The sequence below is a fragment of the Erpetoichthys calabaricus genome, chromosome 16 (genome assembly GCF_900747795.2).
Source record: "Erpetoichthys calabaricus chromosome 16, fErpCal1.3, whole genome shotgun sequence".
Taxonomy (NCBI): Eukaryota; Metazoa; Chordata; class Cladistia; order Polypteriformes; family Polypteridae; genus Erpetoichthys; species Erpetoichthys calabaricus.
This window is the reverse complement of record NC_041409.2, coordinates 41,753,616-41,779,694: the sequence shown is the minus strand read 5'-3', so window position 1 is coordinate 41,779,694 and position 26,079 is coordinate 41,753,616. Positions and strand designations below refer to the sequence as shown.

At 39.9% G+C, this 26,079-nt stretch overlaps 1 protein-coding gene across 1 annotated transcript in view; it reads right to left on the bottom strand.

Annotated features, from left to right (window-relative positions):
• Positions 1 to 1,521: 1,521 nt before the first annotated feature.
• Positions 1,522 to 26,079, bottom strand: part of LOC114666557 (E3 ubiquitin-protein ligase TRIM16-like) — a 38,010-nt gene continuing 13,452 nt past the window's right edge. Inside the window, exons 4-6 of the mRNA XM_051920052.1 lie at positions 25,680 to 25,839; positions 7,344 to 7,838; positions 1,522 to 1,793 (exon numbers count right to left, since the gene is read on the bottom strand). Coding sequence (XP_051776012.1) covers positions 1,522 to 1,793; positions 7,344 to 7,838; positions 25,680 to 25,839 — 927 coding nt within the window. The remainder of the gene's footprint in view (positions 1,794 to 7,343; positions 7,839 to 25,679; positions 25,840 to 26,079) is intronic.

Here is a 26,079-nt window from a genome sequence, read left to right as displayed (position 1 = left end):
GGGCACGCCTTCCCCGTGTCCCACAGGCCCAACACAGTCCCACAAGCACTTAAATAACGCACAAACAACACTTCTTCTCTCCACCTCAGCACCACCACTCCTCCCAGGCAACCTTGTCCTCCTCCTCCCGACTCTGGCTCTCTTCAGTGGTGGTGGCTGGCCTTTTTTATACCCCACCCGGAAGTATTCCAGGTGCTTGATCACCTGGGTCTAATTGCATTTCCGGGTGGGGCTGAGGAATTGACCAGCCGGGCTGCCAAGACCATGCAGCTCCCCCTGGCGGCCATCCAAGCCCCCAACCAGGCTGTGGAGAACTCCATGTCCCATGGAGCCATGCGCCAGGCTGGGGAATCATCATCCGCCAGGGAGGCTGCCACCAAGCGTCCCGGGGGAGGTATTGAGCTGCCTGTGGTGGCTCCCCCGGAACAGATGCAGCAGAGACGTCCCTGCCGGGCATGGAACCCGGCTGTCCTTTACACCATATTCCCTATTCAAAACTGAATTCACTGCCCTTTAATCAAACCTCAATATATGATGATCATGTTGTGTGGATAGTGGATTTAAATCTTCATATAAATTTGGAAATGTACACATTTAGCAAATATTTTAAACAACTACTGGACTTTGTGGGGTTCTTTCCAAACTGCACAGACCTGAAGTCTTGTGCCATTACAAAGCTTTGGTGGCTGTACGCAAATCTACAATTGGGTTTTTTGAGCCAAACCTGCTGTTTTTGTATGAGCTTTTTATTATTGGGATCGTACCTAGAAACAGAAGCTCTATTAACTTGTGGATTTGCGTGCGAATATTTAGCGGCAGCGTCTCTATTAACTTGTGGATTTGCCTGCGAGTATTTAACGACAGCGTCTCTATGAACTTGTGGATTTGCCTGTGAGTATTTAGCGACAGCGTCTCAATGAACTTGTTGATTTGCCTGCGAGTATTTAGCGACAGCGTGTCTATTAACTTGTGGATTTTTCTGCGAGTATTTGAAGGCAGCGTCACGAAGTTGTTTCCGCCTAGCTGCATCAGAAAATGTACCACGACGTCTGACACACCTCCTCCTACGCTTTGCACTCACGGGACGGAAGGACAATCCCGACCACTTTTATATAGTAGTAAGATAAGATAGACATATGACCCTACTTATATACTAACATATATTGGTTAAGACTTGGGAGATCTTATGCTGACAAGAATGTACTGATGTCCTGAAATGGAAGTGGTGATAAGTTTTTAGAGTTACTTCTGTATGAGAGTTAAGTAAAATATAACATTTGCTCTGTCTGCTGGTTATTCCAGCTGATCCAACAACTTGAGCTTAGAGTAACTGAATTGTAGGAGGAAGTGGATGACTTGCATCATATTAGAGAATTGGTGGACCTGGCTGAGTTGTTCTTTATGGAGATGATGCATACCCCTAAGGTGCAATGGGAAGAGATCCCCGACTAATGAAGAAGAGAAAGGTGGGACACATTCATATGCAGGTGCAAAGTAAACAGTGCAATCTGTCCAGATCCATCAACCCCAGATTTTGATAGTGTCAAACCCGTTTAAGTACCTTGCAGATCTAGATGGTGACTCTGAAAACTCAGAGGTGGTACGCAGGTACAAGGAGATTTGGTGAGCCAGGTTAGAGTTAGAAGAGGCTAGAGTCTCCACAAAGCAGGGAGATGCTCTGGGAACTGACACAAACGTGGTGTTCTTTAAAGTTAAGATGTTAATCCTTGTGTCAGTTTCACAAGGAGTTTGCATTGCCAAAGGAGATGTGGTAAGAAGCTTCTCTTTTCGACCTGAAAAGTGCAAAAAGAACAATAACAGTGCAGAACTGAGGGATCAAATTGAGGGATTATTGTAAATAAGTTTGTAAATAAGGAAAAGCCTATAGAGTACTTATGGGTCGCTACACTACTGCTCGATATAGTTGTAGGTTTATTCTCCCAGTATACCTAGTGAGGGGCTGAGTTAGAGGCAAAAAATTATTTTTTAATCCTGCTCCAGTGGGTTACTTGGGTGGTTGGTTCATTGCTGTAAGGTATTATTGAGCTGATCAGTTTGGAAAAGACCCAGAGTTGGCCAGACGTGACTGCCTCAGTGAATTATACTAAGCAGTTCCATTGAATTGAGTGGAGAATTGATGGGAATCCTATTCAATACCACTCTGATGCAAAGGTCTGAAGTCTTTAGGTTCATTCTGGTATGTTGCAATAACAGATTACTCTAGGAAGGGCTCTGTTATCCTTGAGGTGAGCTGGTTCATTTAGGTTATTTCTATTGGAATAATAGATCATCCAGGAAACATTCTGACAAGCAGAAATTGGCCTATGGTGGAATGTTTACTACAAGACGGGCCGGCTCATTTGATAATGGATACCGGTCTAGGGTGCAACGTTTACTACAAGAAGAGTAAGCTCATTTGATTGGGGATACTGGAATAGGGTGGGTGCTTAGTACAGAAGAAAACTAAGCTCACTTTGGTGAAATTATCCATGGGATTCTCCAGAAGGAGCGCTGAATGACTGTGGCAGTAGGGAGGGCAGAATTAATAGGTCCACTCAAAGGAGGAGTGTAGATTTAGTAAAAAAAATATATAGTATGAAAAAGATGGGACAGAAACGATTATAGATATAGTATAACTCTATGATTAATGGATAATAAATAAATGAGCTCAGAGAGAAAGTGCAGTTTTAAAGACGAAAATAAGATTGTATGTCTCCTTTGTGTTTGTACCTGTTTTCTAAGAAGAAAAAATGGAGCTTAGATTAAAAGGCAAAATTTTTGTCACTGGTATAGATTGTAAGGTTTATGCTTTGAAATGATTGTGTGCTCTCTTTGTGGCAGAGCAGGCGTAGCCACAATTGATGTCATAGGAGGCAGTTGTATGTTTGCTTGATCATCCAGATTACTAAAGTGACTGAGAGAGGGCAGTTAATTCGCTCTTCTTTATTAAAGTCCATTTCTTTTTGTTTCTTTTTTTAAATTAATTGGTAAGTACATAGACGTCTTAACGGTCAGCGAATTGAAAGATAATAAATGTGTGACTATTGCGACTGACAGATGGCGTGTGTAAATTGAGGTTGTAGGTTTGGAAAAGCAGTGAAAAGTCTACAATTGATAGTATATATGTGGAACAGAAGACAGGTCTTAAATTTGGAAGGGAATGTAGTAAGTAGTATAAACAAAGTAGTGATCGGTGGCCGACAGAAGGTTTGGGAAGTGAAGATGTTGTACAAGGGGAAAGGTATCTTTCTTTTGACTGGTGTTTTCAGTAGTGACTGTAAGTGTTCAGAACATGGCAGGAAGTGGACTGATGGTGAAGTAGGAAGTATGGAGACATTGAAGATACTATTAACACACTGTAATGAGTGGATTGGTTAAAATAAATAGTTAAAAAAATAATAATTAAATGCTCTGCGAAGTTGCACAAGTGAGAGACTGAGAGTTGTGAGTAAGAGAGATCGAGAGGATGTATGAAAGGAGTGAAAGGTGAAAAATGATGCTTTGGTTATTAAATATGACATGTTGGGGGAAAGTGTTGCAAGTGATTAGAACGTATTGGATGAATGCTCCATGTGTTTGAAAAAGCTGTTTTATGAATAAGAAATGACATATGAATGTAACTTCTTTGTCAGAATTGTATTAGTATTAAATTGAATATTCAAAGTGTCTGTCAAAACAGGAACGGTTTAACAGGTGGAGGCCACTAACATTTCCCCTCCTCATCTTTTCTGACTGTTTTTTCACTAGTTTTGCATTTGGCTATGGTCAGTGTCACTACTGGTAGCATGAGGCGATGCCTGGACCCTACAGAGGTTGCACAGGTCATCCAAATTCTCCAGGATGGAACATCAATACGTGCCATTGCCAGAAAGTTTACTGTGTCTCCCAGCACAATCTCAAGGGCATGGAGGAGATTCCAGGAGACGGAAGGTCCTTAACTCATCAGCAGGATCGGTATCTGCTCCTTTGGGCATCGAGGAATAGAATGAGCACTGCCAGAGCCCTACAAAATGACCTCCAGCAGGCCACTGGTGTGAATGTCTCTGACCAAACAATCAGAAACAGACTTCATGAGGGTGGCCTGAGGGCCCAACGTCCTTTAGTGGGCCCTGTGCTCAATGCCCGGCACTGTCGAGCTCGATTGGCATTTGCCATAGAATACCAGAATTGGCAGGTCCACCACTGGCGCCCTGTGCTTTTCACAGATGAGAGCAGGTTCACCTTGAGCACATGTGACAGACGTGAAAGGGTCTGGAGAAGCCATGGAGCATGTTATGCTGCCTGTAACATTGTTCAGCATGACTGGTTTGGTGGTGGGTCAGTGATGGTCTGGGGAGGTATATCCATGTAGGGACGAAAAGACCTCTGTAGGCTAGACAACGGCACCTTGACTGTCATTAGGTATCAGGATGAAATCCTTGGAGCCACTGTCAGACCCTTTGCTGGTGCAGTGGGTCCTGGGTTCCTCCTGGTGCATGACAATGCCTGGCCTCATGGGCAAGACTATGCAGGCAGTTCCAGGAGGATGAAGGAATTGATATAATTGAGTGACCCCCACACTCACCTGACCTAATAGAACTTTCCAATAGAACACCTCTGGGATATTATGTTTCGGTCCATCCAACACCACCAGGTTGCAGGTGGAATTTAGGACTATGGCACAGAATAAGCAAAGCATGTTTGACAGAAATAGCGTCACATTTTCAAGATAGACGATAGTAAGTTATAACTAATAAAATTTACTACATTAAATTATACTATTCTAGACAATACATATATGTAGCAAAGTGTAAAATGTTATTTATAATTTTATTTTGTTTTATTTTTTTGTTATGAACTACCCCAAAAGAGTTGATCCCTGTAAATAGTTAATAGTATACCAACAATATAATATGTTGTAGTACGGGCGTTAATTAGCGTCACACCTCACAACCTGCATGCACCCTGTTTTCGGCTCTAATGCCAGAAGCGCGGTGGACGCTGTAGGGGTAGGTTGTGGTTTCAGTTTCTTTCCTGATTTTTTTATTTCATTTACTTTGTGTTAATAATTTATAATTGATGTCATTTATTATTTAATAGGCAGAGGGGAGAAGACGTTAATGTGACGCTCTGTCTATTTCTTTACTTTTGTTTTAAAAAGGTATGCTATATATTTTCTTTTGTTTTCATTTGTTAAGAATATATAATTATAAAATTAGGATTTTTTTTGTATAAAGTCTATGTGTATTGTAATTAGTTCTCTTTGGAAAATTGGATTCATTTTTTTGTAAATAGTTTTATATGTAATGTGTTTGTATAAATAAATCCACGAGAAGTGTGGTGGACGCTGTAGGGGCAGAGGGGAGAAGACGTTAATGTGACGCTCTGTCTATTTCTTTACTTTTGTTTTAAAAAGATTTTCTGGAAGAGGAAATAAAAGTTCGTGTTTTAAACCAACGTGCCTACGTGGCAATCATTTACACAACGCAGGGAAAGGAGGATTGCAGTCGGTTACATATACATACAGTATATTATTAAATACTTTTCTATACATTATTTTTCTATAAGTAATACTGACCAATTAAACAAGCAGTATAGATCAAAGTATCCATAAATTATTTTGTAATTAATTTCGATCACTTTGCAGAGATCTGTTCACTCTTTGGCATTAAAGAGCCATCTGCTTATCAGTGTCAAAAAAAGCCAAATGAAATCTGCTGTAAATAAATATTGTAGAACAATAAAAATGAAAACTTCTATGGGGTTGAATACTTTTTATAGACACTGTATGTACAAGTGTATCCACATTAAGATGCACACAGGTACATACACCCATCTACTCCATCTTCCTTCTAAGCTGAGAACAAAATAAATAAAAGAGGAACATTTATATGAGTCACTATAAATGCTAATGTCTCCTTCACACTATTGACTTTACATCCCCCTAGTTAAAGTGTCCCAAATTGACTCCAGACACCCCTTTATCAATATTTGATCCAATCCTTAATAGTACCTATTTATGTTTTAAAAATCAGGGGGGATGGTGGCGTGGTGGTAGCGCTGCTGCCTTGCAGTAAGGAGACCCGGGTTCGTTTTCCTCGGTCCTCCCTGTGTGGAGTTTGCATGTTCTCCCCGTGTCTGCGTGGGTACCCTCCGGCTACTCCGGTTTCCTCACACAGTCCAAAGACATGCAGGTTAGGTGGATTGGAGATTCTAAAATGGCCCTAGTGTGTGCTTGGTGTGTGTGTGTGTCCTGCGGTGGGTTGGCACCCTGCCTGGGATTGGTTCCTGCCTTGTGCCCTGTGTTAGCTGGGGTTGGCGCCAGCAGACCCCCATGACCCTGTGTTCGGATTCAGTGGGTTGGAAAATGGATGGATGAAATCGGGGGGCCATTCTTCTTAACTCTTTTTCATCTTCCTCTGAAGAGCTTCAACTATAAGTGTGATCACTTTGGATGACAGCTTAACACAAATGCTGCTTTATGCTGGGAAGTACAGCTCTTGTCCCACATTTCTTTATCCTAAGGCTGAATGAAACTAGTGGTAAAACATCAGGGACAATTTCTTCCATGAAGGCAATGATTGTTTTTAATTAATGTATTAGCTTACTATTCATCACTCAGATTTCTAGAAAAGAGCTCAGCTGCAAATTTCACTGGATTACCAGAGTCCAGTCTTTCTTCTTCTTCTTTTTCTTCTTTCGTCTTCTCCCATTAGGGGTTGCCACAGCGGATCATCTTCTTCCATATCTCTGATTCCAGTCTTTCCGATAAATTCTCAAATTTTTCCTCCTTGATTTGTGTTGACACTCCATAAATGTGATGTAAAGTATTTTACATTTGGTTTTTAAGGCAGTAAATCTTTTATCTGCAGCGCTTGTCATTTGTTCTAGTAGCTCAAAATAAGCATAGGTTTCACATCTTCAAGATGAGATTCGAACACTATCATTTTATTATTACAGCTTTAGTTCAGAGTGATAACCTGAGCAGGCCTCCTGATCTTACATCTGTTGGCTCTAACCAGGCATTTCTGTGGTTTAATATTGTATTACATGATGTCATCAAGTGGAACCTCCAAAAGACGGCAGCATGAGTACACTGACTTCAACATTTTGGAAGCTTATTATTTTCAAAACATGTTTAATTAGTGTTCTAGTTAGGGGTAATTAATTGCCACTTTGTGCCATCCTTGGACTTCTTCAGTGAAGCAGATCAGCTGATTGGGGCCTACATCTATGTCCTCATCATTGGTCTACACCAGCCATGAATTGTCACTGTCACTTTAACCTGTGCTTTTGGTGACTGATGGAGAGAACTGGTCACTGGTCTCATGGCTTTAGACAACTTAAAGTTGCGCTGCTGTCACCCTGAAGCCAAAATCCTGCATAGAGTGGTTCAGTGAAGGAGGCGTTAAACCTGTGCAGGAGGGTCATTGTGTCTGTGATGCGATAAAATGACAGAGACCCAGCATGGCAGTCCAAATACATGCCGATTCTGGGGCCATAGGGGGCACTGATTTCAGTCTTCTTGTTATTAAAATGAACAGAGTACTGGGAATAAGACCAAGACAAACTCCAGGACATGTTATTGGATCCAAGGTGACATTCCAAACCATTTCCTTTCCTGCTCAGTCCTTTATATGCAACTCCGATTGCCATGTAGTCTCCGCTGCACTCCACCTCCCAGTAACAACAAGTCCCAGTCAGAACCTCTCTGCACAGAACCTGGCACCAGCGATCAAATCTGTCGGGATGATCAGGATAGTGGTTCTCTGTCCACCCACATGTCACTTTCCTATTCTTTTCAGAGAGACAAAGGTGTCTATGTGTAGTGTTTGGGTCAAATGTGAGGGAACAGGCATCTGAAAAGAGACAAAAGAAAACAAGTGTGGAAATCTGAAGGTGGGGCACAATAAGTCAATTAACAACAACCAATCAGGAGCTGTGGTGACAAGACTCAAATGGGCACCAGATCAGTATCTTTGACAGTAAGGAGCTCATCTGATTAGACAGAATCCCAGGGAAATTTTAAATCAAATTACAAAAAGCCAACAAAGTGAAAGGCAGACAAGTTGGAAATTTGGAAGGACTTTCAGTCATCTGCAATTACAATAAATGCCATAACGTCACCTTTGAGGTTAAGAGTTCAAATGTACTCAAATCAAATTCATATTCAAAATACATTTTGTATTTGTCACATACAAATCCTTCATACAGGGCAATATGTAGTTGTTGAACTCCAGTGACTGTGCCTTTGAAAAGAATGTAAAGGGACAATAAAAATACATGACTTTGTAAATATTCAAAAATCATTAATAGAATAATAAATATGTGGTAAATAATAACTAAATAACTGAAATAACTTTATGTAAGAGAGTTAACATTATGGCATCATGTATTTCTGGACTCTTTCCCTTTTCAAAATGAGTATGAATGGTGGACAGAAACTCCTCCTCAGTTTCTCTGCACTGACTAAGAAGGAACAAATTCTATGATATATACTTTTCCAGATAGTGCTGTTGTTTACTCTCTTTTTTAAAAGAAGAACTACAGTTAACTGGATATTACACTTAGAAATTAAAAGATTTTTAAAGTTGTGCGTATTACCTGGAGAAGAAAGTGCGGATGATCATAGTTTGATTTTTACTATTTTCTCAGCTTTTGTCTCTGTATAATGAAAAGATCTGATTGGAGAGGTTTCAGTCAAGAAGTTAAGGCTGAGCTGATTGGGGGGCCTTGTCGTAAAAGTGAGTTCTTTCCAGTTGGCTTCCCAGGAGCAGAGCCATTAAATCAAGAGGTCGTTACAAAGTGACAGACCCCATTTACCCGTTTCTTTTTGTATGTGATAGGTAATCTTTGCTCAAGGGAGACACCGTGACATAAAATATGAAGACATGTTTAAAGCAGTCAATCAGTTGGTTATGGTTTTCCTAACCTTTCCTTACAGGACACTGGCTTATGCCCTCACAGGGTCTTTTTAACAACCATATTTGCTTTCCATTTTCCCCCACACATACTGTAACTGTGTTTTCACCTTTCATTTATCTTTCCAGTAGAAACTCTCTCCAAGCTTATTTGTTACTACTGGGATCATGGGGTCCTGTAGGACAAACCCTGCAGCTTTCCTGCCTCGATAGGTGAAGAGTGAGGGTCTCCAGCTCTGGGCTTTTTTGAATTGCTGTCAAAAGTCATTCATGAGCAGTGTTTTGGGGGTCTATGCCTACTGGTCTCTTTTTCTTTAACTTCCCTTAGCCTGCTCAAGGCAGATTCAAAAGCACAAGATACTCAGAAACTTTCCAAAAAGCAAATTCAAACTTTTTCTGTGTCTCAAATACATATCTGTCTATTTCATGCAGTCGTCCCCTTTTCTTCCTCGTTTTCCCTATCAGATTTTATGTCCTCACCCCCTTTCCAGAACTCATGTTCTCCGCTTTTATTCTACTCCACAAAATGGAGTAACTTATTAACGGATCAAGAGTGGGCCACAGAGGCTGCAGGTTTTTGTTCCAACTTGGTTGCTTAACAAGAAACCAAACCTTGGCACTAACAGATGTTATTTGGTTGTATGGTTTGCTGGTGTTTTCATTTTTCCATATCAGGTCATTCTTAAGTAGCATATTTCTTCCTTCCCAAGGATGTTATCCAAATGATTTGTAGACTGAAGCAGATGGGTGATTCTCAGTCCTTCACTTTCTTCTCTACATTTCCTTTCCGAATATTTTATTAAACCAGAGAGTTCATGATGGATACACATAGGTATAAATGGAAACAAGTGAGATAGAGAACTGCAGGTTTCTTTGTCATTTTCATTTTATTGCTAATAAGGTGCCATTTAAGGACAGTGAATTGAGCTGTTTAAAGCAATTAAAGGAAGAGAATTTTAACCTGTAGGATAACTAAAATGAAGCATCAAAATGCTGTTTGGGTAATAATAAAAGCAAGGACTGAATTCTCATTTAGAAACTGCGCTGGAAAAAAAGTGAAGTCACTACAGCCCTTCAGGACCAACCCCTGTAAGAAGAAACAGGAGAAGTAGAAGAATTTTTTACATTTATATAGAACTTTACAAACTACTCAAAGCACTTTACATACACAGTAGGGAACCTCCCCATCCACCACCAATGTGCAACATTGATCCTAATCAGGGGTTCACAAAGTCGGTCCAGGGGGACCACTGTGGCTTCAGGTTTTTGCTTCAACCAGATTCATAATCAGTGACAACTGATAACACTGATCCCAATTAATTAGCTGGTATTTTTTTTCTCTTCCCTTATTGTACACTAGCTGAAATACCCAGCTTTGCCTGGGATGAAAATAAAGTGTTTCTTTTTTTTAAATTGTTTGAGAAAAATATAATAAAAAAACCACAACATTAAATATAAATTAACAAACAACGAAGACTCATGAATGTGCTTGTCTTGTGGTCTTGTATGTATATTATCATTCGGTTGATGCTCAGAACCCATCCATTCTCCAACCCGCTGAATCCGAACACAGGGTCATGGGGGTCTGCTGGAGCCAATCCCAGCCAACACAGGGCACAAGGCAGGAACCAATCCCAGGCAGGGTGCCAACCCACCACAGGACACACACAAACACACCAGGGCCAATTTAGAATCGCCAGTCCACCTAACCTGCATGTCTTTGGACTGTGGGAGGAAACCGGAGTGCCCGGAGGAAACCCACACAGACATGGGGAGAACATGCAAACTCCACGCAGGGAGGACCCGGGAAGCGAACCCGGGTCTCCTAACTGCGAGGCAGCAGCGCTACCACTGCACCACCGTGCCACCCATGCTCAGAACTGGCCAACTCTATTTAATTTCAAAAGCAACAGGGGCATGGTGGTGCTCAAACATAAAGAATGCTGACAGTCACCTCCAGTTAGCCCTCTGGTGGTCGTTCCGAGTGTCAGCTGGGTGAAAACATGCATATAAGACTGCAAGATCACCCTCCACCCTACCTAGAAGGGGGTGGGTTAGGGTTGATTTCACCCTACAGTATTTTTAGTCAACCAATGAGAAACATGTGTGCCAAGTTTCATGAAAATCGCTCCAGCTGTTCGGAAGTGACGCTGGAACATAGATACATACACACACATTGATTTATATATATATAGATTAAGAAAGCACAGCAGCATGATTTTAATATTTATAAGACATTTAGAAATATTTCTGCTTTGGGTATAGATTTAAGTGCTTAACTCACTTTTGTTGCTTTCCTTATATTTTACCCTTTCTCTGTGCAGTTTGCTCCCTTCATTGTATCTTATTAGTGACAATTAAAAACAAGCAGAGCAGACACCCAGGCAAACAACACTGAATCGTGAAAGGCTGCAACTACTTTAGACACACTAATTAGAAAACAATGGATTAATTAAACAATTAGAACACCTGGAAAAATAGAATGAACATCAAGATGAAACTATTGTTAAAAAGAAAAGAAAATACATTATTCCCGTATAACTGCTTCATAGATTTTAATATTGTTATTATTATTTTTGTGCCAAACCTAGTTTTCTAATTTCTATATTATTCCCAAAACACAGAATCTGGGCAATAACAGTTCACTTAATTAGCCCAGGATTCCAATTAAAAACGAGCTGGTTGGAACAAAAACCTGCAGCAAAAGGGGGTCCCCAGGACTGCCATTGAGAACCCCCGATCTAAATTATGCAATGACAGCCATTTTGCGCCGGTACGCTCACCATACATTAGATATTAGGTAGTTTAGGTAGTGAAGGGGTGAGACAGACAGTTAGTCAACTAGGGATAGGGGGTGATTCGGGGTCCAGAATGACTAAGTGATGGTGAGCAGTTGAGCCAGGACATCGTGATAAACCCAACTCTTTTCGAAAGATGCCCAAGGATTTTTAATGATCACAGAGAGTCAGGACCTCAGTTTTACATCTCAACTGAATGTCAATAACACAGCACAGTGCCTCATCACTCTACTGAGACAGTGATATCCACACACAAAACCCAGGGTAAGCGCCCCCTGCTGGCCTCAGCAAAATCTCTTCCAGCAGCAACCCAAGCTTTACCTAGATGGTCTCCCATCCAAGTCCTAACCGGTGTCCAAGCATGCTTAGTGCAGGTAGAGATTAAGGGTGTGAGCAAAAAAAGAAAAGCACACAAAAAGAAGAGATTGGGAAAGATCAAACAGAGCATACTCAAAAGGATTAAAAAAGGAAGAAGAAAAGAACTGAAGTACTGGAAGACCTAACATAGTTGTGGGAATTTCTCTTGATGAGCTTATGTTATTATCGCCTCTCAATGTATCCACTTGTCACAAGTCTGAATGTCTTTTTCTCCATCAACTAGTACTCTCACAGTGGCTTCTGCTACTTGCTCTTTCTTGTCAGAAATATAATCTGAGATACAAAAATAAAAGTGATTTCTTCCATGATTACAAATTCAATAAAAGCACATACTCACATTGTAAAAAGTCCTCTCTGCTGTGAGGTTCAGGAGACTGTAAAACTGGAGGATCACAACCTGAGCACACAACTGAAAAGAAGAATGTATACGATTAAGATGGCATTGTGTAATATTAGTTACATTTCTAAAACACTTATTGTAAAAGCACTGCTGTTAAAATTAAACTCAAAAGTGACATGCAGCTAAAGCATAAAACATGATGGAGCAATACCAATAAACAAATGGCATTCATAATACCATATGTGGTGTGTACTGGAGAAAAATATCTGGCAAATAGGTTAGTCGATTTTTTTTAATGTTAATTGTCTCATTTCTAAACCAGTCGAGTCTGAACCAGAAGTAACTGGTTAGTTAGTCTGGGATCTGCTGGACTGGGGTACGGGGTGAAGCTTGGCATTGACAAGTGTGGAGGGCGGCTAGGGGCGGTACCCAGCTGGGATGCCTGGAAGGACCGGGAGAGGGACTACGCCTCCTCCAGACCACGAAAGGGCAGCCGCCCTGGTTGGTATGGGGACCACGGGAACAGAGCATGGAAGCTCAACCCTGTAGGGGCCCAGATGCCTATGAAGCCCTGGACATCAGCACTTCCGGGTGCTTGTGTGGCACTTCCACCACACCAGGAAGTGCTGCAGGAAGCTCATCAGGAGGCACCTGGAGCACGTCCGGGTGCACTTAAAAGGGGCCACCTCCCTCCAATTGTCAGCTGGTGTTCGGTGGAAGAGGACGAAGCTCAGAGGAGAGGAGTGGAGGCGGTGAAGGAAGGCAAGAAAGAAAGAGGCCCGGAGGGAGGGTGTGTGGGGCAGGGGCATCGGGTTGTGCATGGTACACTGTATATATTGTAAATATGTCAAATAAACGTGCGTGTGTGTTTGAACCATCGGTGTCTGCCTGTCTGTATTGAGGCTGGTCTCCACACAAGGTTGGTTTGTATGAGTTTAGTAGCCCATCCCCCCAGGAAGAAAGCCTGGACTGGAGGGTGGGTTTGAAAAGGCAGACCCATTGGTCTTAGGTGTGGTTCTTTAAGATTGGCTTTTAATTGGAGGATATTCTGTACCACAACGCCCCCGTTGATCCAAGACTTGTGATGGGAAATTGTGAAAGTTGGTCACTCTGCCTCTCTTGTTTTCTCTGCCATTTTTTTCTTTTCGTCGAAGAGGAGAAGAAGACCAACTCTCTTGGCAGCTGTATTTAAAAAGCTGTGACAATCCATTCAAAGTCCATGTACCAAAGTACCAAAGTATTTAAGACAGAGAGCCACCTATGGACATAAGATGAACTTCTACTTAGGTTCTAATGGTATTTTTGACACAGTCATTTTACTTTGTTTATTATTTTGGGCATATTACCCTAAGTTCTTGTCTATAAGCCGCGGCTTATCTAAGGAAAAAAGTTGTGAAAATGAAAAAATAGAATATCGGCTTATACATAAGTCCGGCTTATACATCCATCGCGGGGGTTGCGTTCCAGAGCCACCCGCGAAATAAGAATATCCGCGAAGTAGAAACCATATGTTTATATGGTTATTTTTATATTGTCATGCTTGGGTCACAGATTTGCGCAGAAACACAGGAGGTTGTAGAGAGACAGGAACGTTATTCAAACACTGCAAACAAACATTTGTCTCTTTTCCAAAAGTTTAAACTGTGCTCCATGACAAGACAGAGATGACAGTTCCGTCTCACAATTAAAAGAATGCAAACATATCTTCCTCTTCAAAGGAGTGAAGCAAACAAATCAATATGTCTGTTTGGCTTTTAAGTATGCGAAGCACCGCGGCACAAAGCTGTTGAAGGCGGCAGCTCACACCCCCTCCGTCAGTAGCAGACAAAGAGAGAGATAGGGAGTGTTTGTTTTTCAGTCAAAATTCAATACGTGCCCTTCGAGCTTTTAAGTATGCGAAGCACTGTGCAGCATGTCTTTTCAGGAATCAGCTTTACAAAAGATAGCAACGTGAAGATAATCTTTCAGCATTTTTAGACGAGCGTCCGTATCGTCTAGGTGTGCAAACAGCCCCCCTGCTCAATCCCCATACGTCAGGATCACAGATAGTCAGCGCAAGAGAGACAGAAAAGTAAGCCGGGTAGCTTCTCAGCCATCTGCCAATAGCGTCCCTTGTATGAAATCAACTGGGCAAACCAACTGAGGAAGCATGTACCAGAAATTAAAAGACCCATTGTCCGCAGAAATCCGCGATATATATTTAAATATGCTTACATATAAAATCACAATTTAAATGACCGCTACGCGCTCGTGTTGACTCGGCGACGCCCAGAGCAGAAAGAACGCGCTCCGGCCGCTCCAACCGCGCCATGCGGGGAGTGAGAGAGACGCCAATATCTCACACTCTCTCCCCCCTTAAAGAAATTAAATGGGCGCGAGTGAGACCACTGACCTCCCTCCCTTCTATTAGTTGTAGGTTATAGTACGTTCGGCTTATCCATGAGTCCGGCTTATCTATGATACGATTTTATTTTAAAAATTCGTATGATTTTTGGTCTCCGGCTAATACATGAGTCCGGCTTATAGACAAGAACTTAGGGTACTTACATTATAATGAAGAATATTTAAATATGTAGCTGTTTCTTCTGCCTGTGAAGGAAACGGGATGTGCTGAACTATAGTACCTGACACTGTGGAAAGAATATGGGATTTGAGAGATTTTCTTAAGGTCTACATAATAAAGAGTATAAAGGGGAGAACAGGATCACTACTTATACTTACCTAAACTATATGACAAAACAGGTGTATACAGAATCTATATTTCTCTCTTTTTTATAGATTTTTTTCCTTTTTTAATCTAAAATTTCAGTCAATCAAGATCTACCCTATTCTGTGCTGTGATTCTTATTTTTCCCTTCTATAATGATTTTCTTTTTCAATTTTTTAATGTATTTAGATATTTCTGGCTGTTATTAATGACTCTTTTAGTTGGTGTTGTAATTAGAGTGCCATTTTGCCAACATTTTGTTTCTGATGGCCACAGCCATATTGTCAATGGTTGCAATGTTGTAATGATTCAGGCTTTCAACTTCAAAAAAGGCCTAGTCTTTAAACTCCACACAAACCTGAGGCCTAGACATTAAAGGGACACTTTTAAAAAACCCTGTGCAAAAAAGAAAAAATATATTATCATTATTATATTATTTAGTATACTATTATAATATTACTTATTATATTAAATTAAGAAGTTAAAAAACAAAACAGAATCCCAAAAAACCATTTCAAATCAAAAATATCCAAAGCACCTCACATTAGCAGGTGGAATCAACACTGTTAAGATGAACATCCTTCCCAAGCTTCTTTTCCTGTCTGAAAGCATCCCCACATAAATTAACAAATCTTTTTTAATAAATTAGATTCAATCATAACCTAATTTATTTGGAATTCTAAACATTCATGCATCCAAAGTGCAACTCTATGATGACCTAAAGCAGAAGGTGGCATGGTACAATCTAACTTTCAATTTTATTACAGGGCTGCAAATATACAGGCAGTATAGACCTAGGGCCTCATGCATAATGCAGTGTGTAGAACACACACTAAAACATAGTGTATGGACAAAGGCGGAAATGTGTGAACACACAAAAATATTCAGATTCACAAAACCGTGCATAAGCCAACTTCCAAGCACTTCAGCTCCATAAATCCAGGTCAGCGTGAAAAGTAACACACGTGCACACGCCAGCCATCCCACCCCGACCCCTCCCAAAATTTTGCACATTTTAATATGCAAATCAATATAAATATCAGCTTCCCGGTTCAGTGGTTAGTTAAAAGACAATTTCAAAAACACATGAAAAAACAGAATTTCAGCAAATGCGAAGTGGAGGCAGGGAAAAAGGTAGTATTTGCTGGCTTAAGCAACAACAAAAGGAAGTTGATCGAGTGACACAGAGTGGTGGAAAAACTTGAAATTTCAGATTCAGAAAGTCTCACATTGCCTGAAATAAAAAAGAAGTGGTCAGATATCAAGGTGAAAAAGCAAGTCGTAGCCCATTGTCTGAGTGTCATACGGAAGCATATTAGGGTACAGAGAAAAGAAAAAAAATAGGGACACAGTGAAAAAAACCAGCTGAAATGTCCACTTTAATCTTGTAGTTTATTTTGTCATTGAAGTAGAAGGTCGTAAACTTAATCTTAAAATTAATGTTAAATTTACTATAGTTTCTCAGTTCCCATTGTAACTAAAGTAGCATATTAAATGCTTCATATTCATTGTGTTCTTCTATGTGAGTGAATCGCTATGTGCTTCTTAAACAGGCTTTCTATTACACCTACAGTACAGTAATCCCTCCTCCATCGTGGGGGTTGCGTTCCAGAGCTACCCGCGAAATAAGAAAATCCGCGAAGTAGAAACCATATGTTTATATGGTTATTTTTATATTGTCATGCTTGGGTCACAGATTTGCGCAGAAACACAGAAGGTTGTAGAGAGACAGGAACGTTATTCAAACACTGCAAACAAACATTTGTCTCTTTTTCAAAAGTTTAAACTGTGCTCCATGACAAGACAGAGATGACAGTTCCGTCTCACAATTAAAAGAATGCAAACATATTTTCCTCTTCAAAGGAGTGCGCGTCAGGAGCAGAGTCTGTCAGAAAGACAGAGGAAAGCAAACAAATCAATAGGGCTGTTTGCTTTTAAGTATGCGAAGCACCGCGGCACAAAGCTGTTGAAGGCGGCAGCTCACACCCCCTCCGTCAGGAGCAGGAAGAGAGAGAGAGAGAGACAGAGTTTGTTTTTCAATCAAAAATCAATACGTGCCCTTCGAGCTTTTAAGTATGCGAAGCACCGTGCAGCATGTCGTTTCAGGAAGCAGCTGCACAAAAGATAGCAACGTGAAGATAATCTTTCAGCATTTTTAGACGAGCGTCCTTATTGTCTAGGTGTGCGAACAGCCCCCCTGCTCAATCCCCCTACGTCAGGATCAGAGAAAGTCAGCGCAAGAGAGACAGAAAAGTAAGCCGGGTAGCTTCTCAGCCATCTGCCAATAGCGTCCCTTGTATGAAATCAACTGGGCAAACCAACTAAGGAAGCATGTACCAGAAATTAAAAGACCCATTGTCCGCAGAAATCCGCGAACCAGCAAAAAATCCGCGATATATATTTAAATATGCTTACATATAAAATCCGCGATGGAGTGAAGCCGCGAAAGGCGAAGCACGATATAGCGAGGGATTACTGTACACATGAATTATATTCATTATATTACAGTTCTTTGAACAATTTAAATACTAAGATGTATATGTGATATCATTTTCATGATGAAATAAATTAAAGCATGTCTTAAACATGGAGGTGCAGTGGTAGCAATGAGCTGGTGCTCCATCCAGAGATTTTTCCTGCCTCCCGCAAAATGCTCCGTGCGTGGCCCTCAATAAAATAATTTATTGCACCAGTACTGTCTCTTTCAAATGTACTAACCCCCAATTCCTGTCCTTCTTTGTCTTTCTCCACGTAACCAATCGCCACACAATAACCTCTGTAATAAATGTCAAGCCATCTGTAAGCTTAGAGCAGCAATTCTTCAAAACTTTTAAGGAACATTGAAATATCTTCATAGTACATATTTAATTATTCCATCCATCTGTCCATCCTGGGTCACACCAGTCTCAGCAAGCATACAGTGCAAGGCAGGAATAATCCTTGGATGGGGCGCCAGCTCATTGCTACTGCTACACACTTTTAATTATTAACAGTATACATTATTTAAATGAAGTTAAAATTTTTCTGTTTAATGTAATATACATATTTTTATGCATTTCATCTTAAAAAATATATCAAGAATTCCAAGAAAATAGATCTTGGAAATCTAAATCGACTTAGAAGCCAGTTGTCATCATCTGAAAATGTCTTCTATTGAATTGAATTAAATTTCTTTATTGTTATTTTCCTATAAAATAATAAAATAACAATAATAATATGATAAAAACAATGAAATAACAATAATAATATGATAAAAACAATGAAAAATACACAATATGAAAGCATGAGTACAATATACATGTGCTTATAAGTGCAGATAGTGCAAATTCATCAAGTTCATAAAGTGGCTCAGGTTGTGCAATATTACAACTGTAGTTAAAGTTTACAGTGAGGTAATTGTACTTTTAAGTACAAAGAGTTCTACCAGGAGCACTTGATGGACTAATTGAGTGCGTTTATAGCTCTTGGGATGAAACTGCTTTTGAACCTCAAGGTTCATGCAGGAAAGGCTCTGAAGTGTTTGCCGAATGGGAGAAGTTCAATTACATTTTGCGCATGGCTGAGGCACCGTGTGCTATAAATGTCGTCCAGGGCTGGATGCTGTATCCCAGTAATCCTCTGCGCTCTCAACACAATCCACCATAGAGCTTTCCAATCAGCTGCTGTGCAGCTGTGATACCACTCACAGATACAGTGGGTTAAAATACACTGAGTGGTGCACTGAGAATAACAACACTAAAGCAACTATGGTACTTGAAATAGTTTGGCCATTCCGTGGACCATTACTGTATATTGTTACAGGTTGATTACAAACAGATGCCTTAAATTTATAAATGCAGTTAATTTCAGTATATTAGATAAAGCCTCGTCAGTGATGTGAATCTAAAAAAGAAAGGGAAACGAAACAGGAACAGTAGCACTGCTTTGACGTTGGGTGCCACGAGTTTGCTAAAACGAACAAAAACTTGCGTATGCACTGTGTAAGGCTGGTGTAAGAATGTGTGTGGCTTTACGGCAAGTTTAGTTTTTATACATCTCGAAGTCAGTGTGGAAACAGCCGTACGCAATATTTTTGTTTGTACTTACCATCTATACATGAGGCCCCTGGACATTGACAGAAATTGATGAATGTACATGTATATATTTATTAAAAGGCAGGGAGAAGGTTTCAGTGCACTTTTTAATAGAAACACTTTCCAAAGTTACAGGAACATGCTGAGGCATTTCTAACAATTACCAAGACATCCCAACAGTACCCGCAATTCAGTTATCATGCAAGACTCTACAGAAAGTGTGGTGGGACAAATTTAGTTAAAAGTAACATGGTCTGTAATAAAAATAAAATCTTGCAGTACTTCTTTATGTTCCCTGCTCTGTGCCCCAGTAAATACAAATTATCATCTATACACTAATAATCCAATTGCCTTTCACTCATTCAGTCTAATGAACCAATGTAGGAAGCATTTAAGATAGAGCTGCTCTTATCTGTTGCATCTCTAAATGACAACCACTCTTTCCACCTTCTCAAACAAACATAGTATTTAATGTTTGGAAAATGTCTCGGATTAAAACATTTAGAGACTTTTACATCAATAATATTTTTTCATCCTATGAGCAATTAAGCTTCAAATTTAACTTCTTATCTACACAATTTTTTCACTACTTTAAAGCTAGAAACTTTGCTAAATCGAACCTGCCAATTTTTCCTCACATTCCAGCTATTAGTATTCCAGAAGAAATTTTGATCAGACTTGAAGACTCAGATAGCATCTCCACAATTTATAAAAACATTTTAAAGTTCCTTCCTTTCAAAGATTCCAGGGCACAATGACGAAAGGATCTTTCACTTAACATTTCAGAAAAGGAGTAGAAGACAGCCATGTCACTCTATACACTCTAGCTCCATATGCACAAAGCACTCAATTATTCAACTTAAAATCAACTGTTCAACAAATTTATCCCAATTAAAACTATCTAAAATGTTCCTGGGGCAAGATTCAACTTATGAAAATTGCAATCTAGCTCTAGACTCACTTGGCCACATGTTTCAGGTGTGCACCAAATTAATAACATTTTGGACAAAAATCTTTGAATACCTATCAGATAGCCTTGGTGTGACAATCACTCCTAACCCATTAACAGTTGTGTTTGGTGGACTCCCAGAGGGGCTTAAAGTGGAAAAGGGCAAACAAACTGTAACTGCCTTTACCTCATTACTAGCATGTCGACTTATCTTGCTAAACTAGAAAAATCCCAACCCACCACTTTTACGTCAGTGGGAGACAGATGTCCTATACTATATGAAAGTGGAAAAAAATTCATTCTCACTTGGAGGATCTGTTCAAAACTTTTTTATATTATGGCAGGATCTAATCAATAACATTTTAGAATAAGTTTCTATATCAGGGAAAAGGATACTCTTCCTTCCTTGCTGCTTTAAATATTTGCTTTGTTGGCTGGCTCTCTTTTCCTTCTTTCATTTGGGTGGGAGGTTGAATTGTTAAGTTTGGTGGATTGCATGGATTGTTATTTGCTTTTAATTGACAGGAATTAAAAAAAAAACAAAGCACCATTAAATCAACAATAATGGGTATAATAAAGAACTAAACAAGTCTAGATAATCATACTGCCTCAAAAACAGAGCAGCAAAGAAGTACTAGAATAAAAACAAATTTGAAATTCAAAAATCCAAAACACGAGGCAAACAAAAAATATAAATTCTAACCAGAAGAACTCAATATAATGGATAAAAAAACCCTACAACTTACCAAAACAGAGAGGAGTCAAAAAGGGAACTGCACAACAGAAGCAGAATAACAAATGGCTCAGCACTCATCCTAGGCCTTTAAATAAGACACCATCACAGGAGACAGGTACAGCATCAGGGATATCCATGCCCTTAGGCCCATCATACAAGGAATAGGATATGTAACAAGCAAAAGTACCACAAAGAGAAAACACAGCACAAGAACAGTGAATAAACCAAAAAATAGTAAATTAAAAGAAATTCAAGACAACAAGAAAGAAAAAAGAAAAAAATCATAAAACAATATATAAAAATTAAAAGAATAAGCCAATGGAAGAAAAGAAATTAATGCCAGGGAGGAAGACCTGGGAACCTTGCCAGTTATTAAGTGAACACTGTTTAAGATGGTGGTTTGGCAACAGGGGCACCCAAACATCCATCCATTTTCCAACCTGCTATATCCTAACACAGGGTCACAGGGGTCTGCTGGAGCCAATCCCAGCCAGCACAGGGCACAAGGCAGGAACAAATCCCAGACAGGGTGCCAGCCCACCGCAGGACACATACACACACATACACACCCACACACCAAGCACAGACTAGGGACAATTGAGAATCGCCAATGCATCTAACCTGCATGTATTTGGACTGTGGGAGGAAACCGAAGCACCCAGAGGAAACCCATGCAGACACAGGTAGAACATGCAAACTCCACGCAGGGAGGACCCGAGAAGAAAACCCAGGTCTCCTTACTGCTACCACTGCGCCACCATGCCACCCGGCACCCAAACATTTGGATAAAATCTAAAACTCTAGCAGAGCGTTTTTGAATTGTTGTGGTTAGTGTAATTGTTAGGACTATTTTGACCCATTTGAGATGAATAATTGACGTCTGACTTTTGGATTTTGTTCCTGTCTGCAATGATATTTCTTGACAACAATAACAATGAATATTCTTAGAATATTCTTCTACCCATTGCCATCCCTTAGTCCACAGGTTACTCTCCTCTCGTAGTTATTTCTTCTTCTGCTCAATTCTCAGTTTTAACCTTTGCTTTGTGCATCAAAGTTTTTCACAACACTCTGAAATGAATCACATCAGTAATTAAATCCAACAATTAAAAATAAATTCTACAACATCCTGGCATCAAGGCCACTGTTGTTGGGAACAAATCCATTCAAAGTTAGACAGAAGGCCACCTCAGTACACTAAGTAGAGAAAGAAAATAAGCAAGACCTAGTAACTGTCGAATAAAATGAAAATACAATTCCCACCAAATTTAAAATGAGAAATTAAATCTAACACTTGCACACTGTAATGAAATCTTCAGCATTGTTTTAAATACTGAGACTGAAGATCCCTTCTGCTATTTCAAATTTGTGGTAGAGCAGCAAGTAATCAGTTTGAGTACTTTACAAAATCCAGCAGACTGAGACACAATCTTAATTTTGCACTGTTTCTATGTATTGTAGCCAGAGGTGACAAAAGGCATGCCCAAAAACTGGACAAGTAGATTTTTATGAGGACTGGGAGATAAAGGGCCTTTGGGGATTTACCAAATTGAGCAGATCTAAAAGCAGAATTGAATTCTGCAACCAGGGAAAATAATGAGCCATTGGCCAAACCCAAATCAAAATTCAAAAATGACAAAAATCAATGCAGGAGCCATAACTGTAAGTAAGAAGCAATTTCTTAACTAAATTATTGTTAATGATCATTTGTTTGATTCATATTATCCAAAAGCTCAGATGCTGTGCATATTGTGCCACCATCTTAAAAAGCCCCTGTGTGATGATGTCATTTGCCATGCTCATATGATGTAAAATGTGTGGCGGATGGCTGGAATCCTTACCCAGCCAGGACGCCCAAAGTGTGGAAGGACCGGGGGAAAGAGGATTGTCAGGACAGTTTCTTCCCCAGGCCTGGGGGCGCATGGACCTTTCCATGGCCTTATTTGCTCATGCTTCAGGTGTGGCCGGAAGAAGCTCGTTAAGCACCTGGAGTCCTTCCAGGTGCTCTTTAAAAAGGACCCGCCTTTTTCCATAATAGAGCCAGAGTCGGGAGGAGAGGAAAAAGCCTGATGGGGAGTGGAGGGAGAAGGACTGGCGGCACGAAGAGACTGAAAAGTACTGGTGTGGTGAGAGGTATTTTGGGCACTAAAAAAACTGCAAATAAACGGGAGTAGTGTCGCAAAACCTGTCTCCTGCCTGTCTGTGTCTGGGTTAGGGTGGTGGTATGCCCCCTAGTGGCTTACACATGCTACACCCATAAGATTGGCAATGGGCATCACTGCCATGTATGTCACTAGCTGGGACCCTTCAGATCTTAATCACTCCTTTGTGGCATATAATACGCACAATGCCACTAAAAGCCCAAACATGTGTTGTACTTCATTCTCCATACAATCTCAACAACTTCAACAGAGGAGGAGACTTTAGGCTTTAGGCAGGAGATGTACTTATAAGAGTAAGGAATGATACATTTAAGGGTGGTCTATAGATCTACATACTTAGAGGCCAAACTTCAACTGAATATCTTGCATAGCAAGCCAAAATCTTCTGCCCTAAGAATATAAGCAACTGTCCATAAGAGCGGATTTTCCCTGACATTCATGTCAACAACAGATTATCATATACTTATTTTCAGTTTAAATAATAACATTCTGAAAGGAGCAAAGTTGCTTTGTAACCATCTAAACATTTGAATGGTGATATCCCAGTAACTGCTGTCATACAAATTCTGCCAGGTACTGGTGTATTTTAAATAGTCTTCAATATTTCCATATTTAGTCTGACCCTGAAGATGCATCAACGTGGCACCTTGATGTGCTGAACTTTGCACATAAGTGCTTTAAAATTTTTGACAAAAATTGAAGTCCTTTTGTCTAATAATATTGACTTTAGAAAACTCTGTACCCAAAAGACTTCATCAATAAGCATGCAAACAATAAAGCAATAAAGCAGGTTAAAAAAGTGCACAGTCTTTGCAAACTGATCTACCATTACCAGAATTGTATTACAGCCTAGAGAATCGGGTAGATCTGTAACGATATCAAACGAATTGTCTTCCTATTGTCAAATAGAAGATGGTAGAGGTTGCTCCGATTTTTAGTTCATTAATATGGTGTACTAATAATTCTGGCATATTCTGTGATGAAAAAATCATGACTTAAGAATAAGACCTCCCCAAGGAGCTCATTACGGACAGTGTCCTTGAAAGTATCTGAATGTGAATTACTAATTGACACAATTAGCTCTACTGAGTTCTTAGGATAATCCAAACCAACACATGGTAAATATTTCTCCTTCAGAATTATAAAGTAGGATTCCAAAAAGTGACTGCTGTGAACAAGTTCTGGATTTTACTTGGGTTAATCATTCGTTTTTTTTTTAATTTCTAAAATATTATTATTTTTGTAATTTTAATTACTTCTAATGTCACCATTTTGTTTCCATGAGTGATGTTATTTTGCTGTGTTTAGGCGTGAGTGCCAGCATTCTGTTTATAGCAAAAAATATGCAGCACCGGTCACTTGGGTGTGGTCGATGATGTCACCATAGGCTGGCCTTGTGGCATCATCGCACATTTCCTTTTGAGGTTGTAGTGAGCAGCAAACAGTGTTCAAGTTTTGGATTCCTCTCCTAACTCTTCTTCTCTTTCTTATTAGCATTAGGCGTAGTGGAAGCTAAAAGGCACTTTTCAAAAGATCATAAATTTTGAAGATTGTCTTTTTGAACATGTTGCACTTGATTGCAATCTCCTGAACCTCAAGCTACTTTAGTAGACCCAAGTTACTGACATTTTCAGCCACAGCTGAATCAATTGGTGCCACAACTTGCTAGGCAGTGTGGCATAGTGGATAAGGCTTTGGACATGACACTTCAAATACTGAGATTTATGAGTTCATATCCCATTACTGACACTTGGTGACCATGGGTAAGTCACTTCATCTGCCTGTGCTCCAACTGGATAAACAAAAGAATAGTAACCAACTGTATCTCAATGTTGTTAGTCAACTTGGATAAAGGAGTCAGCCAAATTAGTAAATAAAATAATAATTCACTGCATTATTAATTATTGTTGGTATAAAGAAGTAGCTTCTATAGTGGGATTGAGTTCAATCATCTTCCCTAGCAACCCATAAATAAAATGGCTGGCATGTTTTTTCTCTCTTCTATAGTACTGTCACTCTCATTGAGACATCATCTTAATTTTGCACTATTTCTATGTATTTTAGCCAGGGGTGATGAGGGCCTTTGGGAATTTACCAAAATGACCAGCTGTAAAATCAGAGTTGAATTCTGAAGTTCTTTAGAAGATTAGAACATTAGAACACTCTAGACGAGAACAGGCCATTCAGCCCAACAAAGCTCGACAGTACTATCCACTTATTTCTTCCAAGAAAACATCAAGTCGAGTTTTGAAAGACCCTAACGTCTTACTGTCTACCACACTACTTGGTAGCTTATTCCAAGTTTCTATCGTTCTTTGTGTAAAGAAAAACTTCCTAATGTTTGTGCGAAATTTACCCTTAACAAGTTTCCAACTGTGTCCCCGTGTTCTTGATGAACTCATTTTAAAATAACAGTCTCGATCCACTGCACTAATTCCCTTCATAATTTTAAACACTTCAATCATGTCACCTCTTAATCTTCTTTTGCTTATTTTAAGATATCTTAGTAAAGACAATTGTTCGCTATGAAATATCACTTGACTTTACTTTCTGTAATTCACCTCTGAATTTTTTGTTAATGTCACTCTTGCACTAATGGACATCAACAACAGACAAAATGTGAACAGGCACCATACCTGGTGGGGTCAATGTCATGATGACCCCCTGGTTTATCTTCTCCAGAATCTTTATCAAGCTGGACAGCTCCTTTCTCAGGTCCTCAGAAGAGAAATCAGCCGTAACAGTGAAGATGAGTGAGTCTCCATCAGCAGGAAGGACACAAAGAGACGAGAAAGTCTGCAACAGAAGATAAGAAAGGATAAGATTTCAGAGATGAGAAATAAATTCTTACCTGCATAAAAATAGTAGAGAAGAACACTGGAAAGTTTGATTATATGGTGCTTAAAAGGTGAGGAGTGTAGTTAAGAACAATTTTTGCCTGTACTGTACAACACACATGGGAGTGGACATCCAACTTAATGTGTGTCATTTTGGTCTGAATATTAGACGAACAACACAAGAGAAAAGCAAGGCAGA